This window comes from Elgaria multicarinata, chromosome 1 (genome assembly GCF_023053635.1).
Source record: "Elgaria multicarinata webbii isolate HBS135686 ecotype San Diego chromosome 1, rElgMul1.1.pri, whole genome shotgun sequence".
In the NCBI taxonomy this organism is placed as follows: Eukaryota; Metazoa; Chordata; class Lepidosauria; order Squamata; family Anguidae; genus Elgaria; species Elgaria multicarinata.
This window is the reverse complement of record NC_086171.1, coordinates 16,848,117-16,858,314: the sequence shown is the minus strand read 5'-3', so window position 1 is coordinate 16,858,314 and position 10,198 is coordinate 16,848,117. Positions and strand designations below refer to the sequence as shown.

Here is a 10,198-nt window from a genome sequence, read left to right as displayed (position 1 = left end):
GGATCTACACTACTGCTTCAAAATGGTTTATAACGGTATTGACAACCAGGACACACCCCATATACAGTTTTCAAAATGTTTTCAAAGTGTCATATCCTGTTTGGTGTAGATCTGGCCATTCGCTGAATGCAGTGGGGCTCATTCGGTTCGCAGACATTCCTTAAGAAGTAAAGAAATGCCTGCCAACTGAATGGGCCCCACTGCATTTCTTCCACTGCCTCCTGATCTCTCTCTACTACGTTGATCCTAAACCTCTCCATGTGGAACCATTCAAATCTATGGGAGTTGTTCTTCGGAGCAATCGAGTTCACCATTGGGGGTGGGTGGGGCCAGTCTTCCTCCTTCTTACCTCACAACTATGGCCCCATTTGACTTGAATGTGACGGATCCGGCGCAAACCCACTGTGTGGACAGAGGATTGTCCCACTCCCACACACCCGATTCGAAATATTGATTTTAATATCCGAAATTTTATTTGCACTGGAACGGGGAGGGGGATTCCTACATTTATCTTCCCATTTAATCCTCTCATGGAGTTATGCCTCTCTGCTGAAAATTAGCGAACTTCCTTATCCTAAACAGCCCCAGTGGGCATTTCCTGGACAATCAGCAGGCTGAGGCTGCAGCAGCCCACGGAAGAAGGCTGGTTTCAGAAAGCAAACTAAATTAAGGGCATAACTACGTCCAGCAGACACACTCACAGCTGGCACACCTAACATCGCGCTACCGCTGAGTGACCAGGTGCACAAGAAATGGTGGATAATTTGCTTGGGCAGGCAGGTGGGCAGGCGGGATGTGATGGCTCTTGGGAGCCGGTACAGAGGGTGAACATTAGAACATAAGAAGAGCCATGCTGGATCAGACCGAGGGTCCATCTGGTCCAACTATCTGCTCACACAGTGGCCAATCAGCTGTCGACCCGGGTGGAACAGCGAGACACGGGTGGAACAGCCCCCTCCCACCCATGTTCCCCAGCAACTGGTGCACAGAGGCTTACTGACATCCAGTCCGGCTGTGGATTTCACCTCTTCTCCTCTTTGAAGCTGCAGCCAGGAAATCGGCGGGCGAGGAGGCCACGCGACCCTGTGGCTGGCGCTCCTGCTGCTGCACTTGGGCTCAGCCACCCATTCATTCATTATACGAAGGTTCAGTCGCCGGTAGCGACGGCTCAGCTCGACGGCCTCTGCACTTAAGCCGGGGTATTGGGATGCAAGAGCGTGCCTTGATCGCTGGCCCGCACGGAAATTAAGACAAAGTGCCCTTGAGAGCCCTGCGAGGATTCCCTCCCCCACCCGACCCATCGCCCAGGGCACGCGCGCGGGCTGCACAGCGGAGGCGCTAAGCCGGAGCGCCCGGGTTGGGACTCGGTCCAAGTGCGCATCAGTGAGCTCCGCAGCCCGAGCCTCGCCACTTCCTCTTCTCGGAAGTCAGAGGATTTCCCGGGACTTCGCTTACGGAAGTGAGCCGCTTTAGGATCGCAGCCTGAAGTTTTCCGAGGCGAGCGGGCGGGAAGCGAAAGGGGGTCCAGCGGCTTTGTCTTAAAGGGGGTGGGTCGGGGTGGGTGCGGGTATCCCTGCGTCACAGCCGGATCCCAGACGTATTGCCTTGAAACGTCTCTCCCCTGGAACCGGCTCGCAGTGGCAGGCCAATGATTTCAGCGCTCGCCCCGGGAAACCTACTTGCCCTTCGAGTGCGCGCGCGCGCGCGCGTGCGTTGGCGTAAGACTCGGAAGTAGAGGCGATTGAGATCAATGGGCCCGGCTTCCAAGTAAACAGAGTTGGGCTGACGTTAGGGGGGTCAGTCGCCCCCATTGATCGGAGCGAAACTGGCTTCAGTGGCCGAGCGCTTAAGAGCGCAGCCTCGGAAGGAAACGGTCTGCGGATCTCCGGAGCCCGTGAGCGAGCGAGCGAGAGCGAGCCAGGATTCTCTAGCGCCGCTGCCCCTACCCAGCCGCCGCCGCCGCCGCCGCCCCGCTCTCGGCCCCGCTTTGGGGAAAGACTGTTGGGTAGTGGTATCTTATAACACCTACATCAGATGAGAGGGACCGGAGGCTTTGGGACGGGGGCTCCATGAGATCACTGGCTAACGGTCTGATGGGGAGGGGAGGGGGAAGCGGAAACTTTCGTCTAAACTTCGGCAAAGTCCCTCCTCTCCACGTCAGGCCAATGACACCGCTGCCCCCAAACTTTCCGCCAGCAGGAGCTATAAGAGCGTCCCAGGCTGCAACTTTCGCCTAACTCCCAGCCAGCTCCAAGGAGCCAGAGGGAGGGAGGCTGACACCGCCGGAGAGATTCCTTTCCCCTCCTCCTCCTCCTCCTCCTCCTTCTCCTCCTCCTTCGTCGTCGTCTCCCTCTCTCTTTTGGGGCTCCCGATGGCCTCCACCCACCCACCCAATTGAGGTCCTCCCCACCCCACCCCACCCCCTGGTCCTCCTCCTCCTCCTTCTCCGCTTGGGCAGGCCAAGGATCCAGCCAGGGGGAGCTGGCTGGCTAGGCATCTCCCCCCTCCCGCTCCCTCGCCCCCTCAAAAGGGCCGCTCGGTGCGCTTCGGGTTGGCCCCCGAGATGATGCAGCAGGACGAGTCGAACTCTCCAGTCTCGCCCGCCGACGACAGCCTGAGCAACAGCGAGGAGGAACCCGACCGGCAGCAGCAGCAACTTCAGGGCGGCGGTAAGCGAGGGGGACGCAAGAGGCGATCGAGCCGCAGGAGCGCCGCCGGGGCCGGAGGAGGAGGCGGAGGCGGAGCCGGCGCGGGGATCGGCTCGGCGGAGGAGCCGTGCAGCCCGGCGCAGGGCAAGCGGGGCAAGAAATCCGGCGGCGGGGGCAGCGGGGGAGGCGGCGGCGGCGGAGGAGGAGGCAGCAGCAGCGGCGGGGGCAGCCCGCAGTCGTACGAGGAGCTCCAGACGCAGCGGGTGATGGCCAACGTCCGCGAGCGGCAGCGCACGCAGTCGCTGAACGAAGCCTTCGCGGCGCTGCGCAAGATCATCCCGACGCTGCCGTCGGACAAGTTGAGCAAGATCCAGACGCTCAAGCTGGCCGCCCGCTACATCGACTTTCTCTACCAGGTCCTGCAGAGCGACGAGCTCGACTCCAAGATGGCCAGCTGCAGCTATGTGGCCCACGAGCGCCTCAGCTACGCCTTCTCCGTCTGGCGCATGGAGGGCGCCTGGTCCATGTCCGCCTCCCACTAGCGTCCCGCGTCGCCTGGCCCGGCCCGAGGAGACCTAGGTAAGCGGGGGCGGCGCAGGGGCGGCAGCGGGGCAGCCAGGGAACCAGCGGAGGCCCGGAGCCGCGCTCGGCCTCCGCAGCAGGCCCGACAGAGGCTCCTGGCTCGCCGGGAAGCCGCCTCCAACCCCGTGCTGCTGGCTCTCCAGCCTCTGCTCGACGTATCTCCCCCGGGCGGGCAGCGAAGGGAGCGTGGCGGGAGCTCGGCCCTCCTGGCACCCACCCTCAGGCTGGAAGTCACGGTCCACGGGGAACGCCTGCCCAAAGGCCTTTGGCAGGACTCCTACGCGAGAGGAAGCCCTCTCACCTCTCTCTTTAGAGCGACCCTTGCCAGGGTGCCAACCCGGGCCGCCGCGTTCTCTCTGGAAGACCCCCAGGGACTTCGAGAGCCCTTACCTGATGGAAGGGGATAGTTCAGGAAGCGCGTGCCCCAGCACACTGCATCCATGGGACCCTCTTTCGTAGCGAGGGGCGGGGAGAGAGAAGGCCCCTAGGGATCTCCTCCAACTGATGAGAGGTTTAGGATCGCCAGCCACTCTGGCGCCTATTTAACCAACCGCTTCCTCCTGAGAAAGTCCTCCTGGACTCCGAAGTGGACTCGCTTCTTCTTGAGGATTGCGGGGGAGAGGAAGAGAGTGGCCTGGAGAGTAACATCCCCTACTTCTCTTCCATCTCCCCTGGATGGAAGTCTTACCTGCTAAGAAGCAGGCCCAGGACCTAGCTGCCCATCTGAGACGTCCTTGCTCAGTTGCAAAGGACTGGATTCCGTGGGTTACCAGGGGAAGCCCGGAGAAGCTAACCGCCCCTTGAGGAACCTCTCCTGGGTTGTAGGGGTGTCTACACACGCGTTTTGAATGTCACCTCTGCTACACACCCACCTCCCTCCCCATCGAAACGCATGGCCCTCCCAGACATGCACGCTGCGTCCTCCTACTCCCATTCCGAAGTTTTATATTGACTTCCAGGGGACTTCCCGGATTGTCGCCTTAGAAGGATATTCCCTTGAAAAGCAGGGGAGGGGAGGGGGCTTTAAAATGCAGCCCTTAAGGCCCCTGACTCCCCAGTCCAATAAGCCCTCTTCCCAAATGTAAACACGTCGCCCACGTTTATTTGGAAACGAGTGTTCTCCACATTGGGAAGAAAGCAGAGCAGCGGGACAATCTTGGGGAGCGACTTTTATGAAAGAAATCGATCCATCCTTAGGAAGAAACAGGATTTCCGTGTGTGTGTGTGTGTGTGTGTGCGCGCGCGCACACACACACACACACACACACACACACACGCTCGCGTACTGAACACGCTTTCTGGTGGAGGTACCCTCTTGACTTTGGCGTTGCCTTTAGTATCGCTGCTCACAGTGTAGCCAGCCAGTAATAATACACCATCCTACAAGCATCTACTTAAAAAGCATGTTCCCCTAAGTTTTGCTGTGGTATTAAGGAAGTTTAATCTTAAATCGCACCAAAATCTTGTGGACTTCCCAAATGCATCCGCTCGGAAATTCCCGTTGATTTCGGTGCTACTCCTTCCCAAGGCAACAGCGGTTTTAAAGCAGAGAATAGTTATAAGTTAGGCGGAGAGCCTAAATACAGTCCTTCCCCCACCCCACCCTCTCCCTCCCGAGAAAAATCTCATGGATTCCTGTGGGATAGGCTTACCAAAGGTTTGATGGAGGTTGCGCCACCAGGCTGACTGATTTATTTGCTAGGCTACTTGAACATAATTCTTCAAATCTAACCAAACTACTACTAGCCTACTAGAAACTTATTTAGGGTTGCCAAAGCAGTCTATTGAGCAGTGAGTCAAGCACATGTTTCCTTAGACTCCTGTACCCACTGACCTGGGAGTAAGCCCTATTGTACTTGATGGGACTTACTTCCGAGTAAACATGTCTAGAATTGCATTGTTGGGGATTTTAAGGACTGTGATGACAACCTCACCATTACTGTCCTGCAATGTGTTTTATTATTTGCTGTAGCTGCATCCACTGCTAAGTAAATAGCATGGATTTCAGTGAGGGTTTGCTGCCAAGTGAACATGCTCAGGATAACAGCAGGATCCTGTGCATGTTTATTTGGAAGTAACTCGCGCTGTGTTAGAAGGCGATTACACCCGAGTACTCGCATCATACTGCGGCCAAAACCTGTATTGGTGTCACCAATATGCCAGGGGTTTTTTTTCTACAAATATTTTCATGATCCTTTGCACAGTTACCTGGGAGAAAGCCTCACTGAAAGCCGAACTTTCTTCCAAGTAAGGGAACTTTCTTCCCTTCTTCCATGGGATCAGGCTGTAAAACTGATTACTTGGAACAAAATGAAGTCTCATTGATTTTTAATGGTTCCTTTTTAGATTCCTACTCGTGGAGCTTGGTTCCTTGGAACCCAGACAGGATTATCAGCCTTGTAAGGCTTTAGGATAAAAACAACAACTGTGATTTTTAATAAACGAGAGAAAATAATAAGAAGATAAGTAAAATAGATTGCTCAAGGAGTGCAGTGTGGAAAAGCATTTCTGCTTCTTTGACTTTAAGCTGCAAGGGAGGAAGGTCTATTACTTACTCCAGAGTCAATAGGTTTGATCCAGATTTAGTAATGTGCTTAGAGTAGACTCTTAATGTGACTAACCTTAACCAAATATGACTAAATCTGGATCCAACCCAATATGTATAAGATTGTGCTAGGGATCTCCTCACTTGCGGCCTAATGTATAGTTCTTTGAATCAAGTCCTGATGCGATGAGGACAGTCACGTGGACTGAACGTGCATCCCTCGGAACCTTCTGCAGCCACGTTCTGCAGGAAAAGTGTGGAGGGTGATGTGGAAAGCTGGGACCTGGGAGACAGAGAAGTCAGTCCCACCTCAGCTGCCCACAGATCCGTAGGCATTTGAGGGCTCCAATGTTATGCACGATCCCTTAAGAATCAGAGCTTCTTGAGAGATTTCAAAGTAAATATGTACAGCTTCGGGTTGCATGGCTGCAGATGGGTGCACCTTCCTCGGGATGAGATGCCATTGATTCAGCAGGGCTGAAACGTGCATGGGACCGACCGGGGGCGGGGGGCGGGGAAGACAAGAAAAGACCAATGTTAGTCTAATTTAAGGTCCATTTATTTCAATGGGTCTACTTTGAGTAGGACTCTCATTTGATGCCATCCTGTCCTCCCCCAGGCAACCTGAGCTCCTAGCCACATCAACTCTACTTTGAAGTCATCCTGGGCTTACTTCCGAGTAAACCTAATCAGGATCGAGGCCTTAAGTGATACTTCGCATAACACTGCTGTGTGTCATGTTTGCCTCACGGTAGCCTCTTCGAATTGCATCCGGTATGCTATACTGAACCGGAGGGGCGGTGAGGGTCGCGATCAGAGTCTTCCTTGTCCGAGAGAGGGGGTGGGGGGTTAGTGGAGGTTAGCAGCTTAACTGTCGCGGGGATCGCACAGTTGGGCGTGCTTAGAGCATCTGCCGCAACCGAACTGCCATCTGCAGACGGAGGTGGCTGGATGCCGCTCTCCTCCCGCCTTTGGCGAGATGGGCAGGGAGTGAAGTTCCCAAAGCAGGGATGCTCTCGTCCTTTGGCCACTCCGCCGCCGCGGGTTAGGCGTGCACCGGAAGAGAAAGTGGGCGGCTGCGGAGCGTGCCCAAGCTGCTGTAACACAAAGCAAAACAAGCCGGTTTGGGTGTCCTTCCTAGTAGTCTCCAATCTCTTTGGGCGCAGCGCGCAGGCAGCCAATGAGAAAATCCGTTTGGAACCCGGATTATGTCGGCCTTGAGGTGGCTGGGACCCGATCCACCCACCCACGCCCTTAGCAGGCTGGATTTGAGTTCCAACTAGACCCTCCTAACCGCAGTGGAACGGCTCGCCTCGGTGGGTTGGTTCTTCTTTCACCTTAGAAGTCTTTCAGCATCTGTCAGGGGATGCTGAAGCGTGCTTAGGATCGCTAGGAAGAGGCTTCCTCGGAAGTGAGTTGCCCTGAAATCCAGTGGGACCTGCTTCCCAAGTAGCTACGCTTAAGCTCCGGCAGGAGGGGGGAGAGAGATAATGTGTCCCCCATCTACTAGATTCGCTTAGATATCCGTGACACTTCCCTTGGCGCGTTTCCTAATTTCATGCCTTGCCAACTTTCCCCTCCCCCTCCTTCCTTTGTGCTTTAATCCCCCCCCCTTCCCCCGGTGCACATACAAAGTACACATCCAGGCAAGCACCTTGTTTTAGCCGGCTTGAACCAAGCATGGTTAAGTGTTGCGAAAAGCAGCGATTTCTTTATCGTTTTTATTTCTCTTTAATTTTCCGCTTCCAGTAACGGTTTCCTCCTCCTTTCTCTCTCTGGGTTTTTGCAGATGACATTGTTCCCAAAGGAAGAGAGAAAATGGACAATCTAGAGACTCTGCACTTGGATTCGCCACCCCTCCCGCCACCCCCTCTCACGCAACACACTTTCGCCCCCCCCCTCCCAAGACAATAGAGCGCCAAGGATTTTCTTGGAAATTTAGAAGCGTTCTTGGCTAAGGTTGCAAAGAGCTGGGCGTGGGGAGAACATTTGAGGCGAGAGACCCAAGGGCCCCTCGGACGGTGAGGCGGCTGATCCAGGGAAAAGGCTGAATGGCCTGCCAGACATCTCTGCATTCGGATAGAAATCTGAACCGGCTTATTTTTATTTTTCTATTTTGACGAAGAATGTTGGAATTTAACTTTTTTTTCCCTTACTTCCTTTTTTTTCCTTGCATGCATGCATTCCCATGAGCCACTCATGAAAGGAAATACGTTACTGTGGACTCCCCCCCTCTTCGTTTTTGAACAGCTCTAATGTCAACGAAATCTGAAATACCCAGTTTAGAACGGGTGAGAAAGGAAAATCTATTTAAAAAGTGTTTAGGATAGCAAAATATTATTGGCTCAAACTCTTGTACGCAAGCCTATCCGGTTCCTCTTTCATTTTTTTTTTAAAAATAATTCTTCCTGAAAAATGGAAGGGGGGGGGCAAAAATGAAACATTTTATTTATTTATTGATGACCCATGTTAAAATGCAAATAGATCCGGTGTCTAAATGCATTCCTATTTTTATGATTGTTTTGTAAATATCTTTGTATATTTTTTCCCTGCAATAAATAAATTGAAATGTTAAAGAATTTTAAGGTTTGGTCTGTATGGAGGAAAGCAGGCTTGAAACTCAAGGTAAATAATCCTCGATCGGGTAGATCTGAAGTTACCCAGGAGAGTTGGGGGCGAGGGTCGGAGGGGGAGGGTATATAAACAAACAAGAGAAAAACGCAAATAAACTAGCTACTGACAGACACATGAGTGTTAATTATCGAGACAGGTTTATGATTCTCTTTGGGGCTTTGCTGGGCTTCAGATTCTCCCCATCTTTCAATCAAAATGGCCAAATACACAGAACTTTTTTTTAATGAGAAAGGTGGTGAAATGGTTTGTTTGAGTTTAATCCTCCGATCTAAATTGATGGCCATTCTTCGGTCTGGATGTGATTTCCACACTGCTGAGCCTCTTGCTATCTCAGGGCAGATATTGATGTTTAAATGTAAGGTCTGTATTTGTGTGCTGTGTGAGAGGGGAGGAGTTAAGGCCCATGTATAAACCAGATACATAGAAAGTTTTGTTTCTGTCTACAAATCAGTAGGGAATGGAAGTTTTCACTTCTGCCTTCGAAACAGATTTATAGGAAAGGAATAGAGTCCATTTAATTATAACCTAGCCTACTTGATAGGATCAGCAGGCTGGGTTTCAAAGTCATTGTCAGTTTTCTAACTTTCAAAATGTTTGAGCTGCCTAACAATAACCAACAGCTTTAGAGTGCAACCCTGTACATGCCTATTCTGAAATAAGTCCCATTGAATTCAATGGGGCTTACTCCCAGGTAAGTGAGTACATATGACTGTAGCCTAAAGGCAGGAGCAGAAAGTGTCCCCAGATACTTTTTGTTGCTGTGGTTCAGAATAATGATGACCAATAAATGAAAAGCGGTCACATACACTCACGGCCTTAACAGAGGGCTTGCAAAGTAAATCCCGTTCATTCCCAGTGAACTTACTACCACTGCGCCCAGTTTCCTAGCAAAATCCCAATGTGTTTTTATTATTTCAAGCATAAAAGCTTGTGATTGTGTGTGTGTGTGTTTGGTTATTTATTTTTTTCATCTGTAGGAAAGCTTAAGTTCTCATATTTCACTGCTAAAACATTTGATCTGTTTTCATGTTGTTGTTTCACACAACAGCACAACTAGCCTTCCTTAACCCATTTACAGATTTCTGAGGGGCGCACCTCATTGATCCCAAATGTATATAAACCGAAGTGCACCCGGATTCAATCCGATTTACCCTAAAGACAAAAGGGTGTGATCCTCCTTCTGTGTTGGAGTCAAGGGCAAACTCCACTATTAATCATGGAGCAAGAATACGCCCATTCCGTGGAAGTAAGTACCAGGGAAAGCAATCCAAAGGTTCCAAAAGCCAAATGCTGCAATCCTGTGTGCACGCTTACTTGCGAGTCCACGGGGTCTTACTTTCGAGTAAACAACGCATGCATAAGATCGGGCTGCAAGTCTGTTGGCATTAATTCGGCTCCAAGTGTCTAAAGATCCAGTTGCAGCATCGAAGGCCACACTTCTGTCGCTTCTCTCGGCGGGTTTCTATCTGAGCGAGCTCACCAGTACCCACAAAAAATGGACCTTGAGATCTTTCTCCGCCGATCTGCGATGGACTTGAATTCAAAGCCCTCCCGAAAGTTTGGGAGAGCCCAACAGGGGGACAGGCTCTCGTTTCTCCCTAGCTAGCAGCAACACTGTCTAGGATCAAGTTGCATGGTGTGTTTCTTCCCAATAAGCCGTGTTTGATTAGCCCAGGTTGGGTTGACTTTTTTGTCGTCTTGGTTTGCCTGTTTCTATATTCCGCTGTCTAACATCTCTTGCTGACTTAAGCATCTTTGTGATGGCTTTTCAAGATCCGGTAGACTTGGA

At 52.1% G+C, this 10,198-nt stretch overlaps 1 protein-coding gene across 1 annotated transcript; it reads left to right on the top strand.

Annotated features, from left to right (window-relative positions):
- Positions 1 to 2,434: 2,434 nt before the first annotated feature.
- TWIST1 (twist family bHLH transcription factor 1) lies at positions 2,435 to 8,282 on the top strand. The gene is made up of 2 exons (XM_063118949.1): positions 2,435 to 3,227; positions 7,565 to 8,282. The coding sequence occupies exon 1, from the start codon at positions 2,564 to 2,566 to the stop codon at positions 3,188 to 3,190; it is 627 nt and encodes a 208-aa protein (XP_062975019.1). The 5' UTR covers positions 2,435 to 2,563; the 3' UTR covers positions 3,191 to 3,227; positions 7,565 to 8,282.
- The last annotated feature ends 1,916 nt before the right edge of the window (positions 8,283 to 10,198 follow it).

Coding starts and splice junctions, on each gene's coding strand:
- TWIST1 (XM_063118949.1), top strand. CDS start 2,564: ATGATGCAGCAGGACGAGTCGAACTCTCCAGTCTCGCCCGCCGACGAC.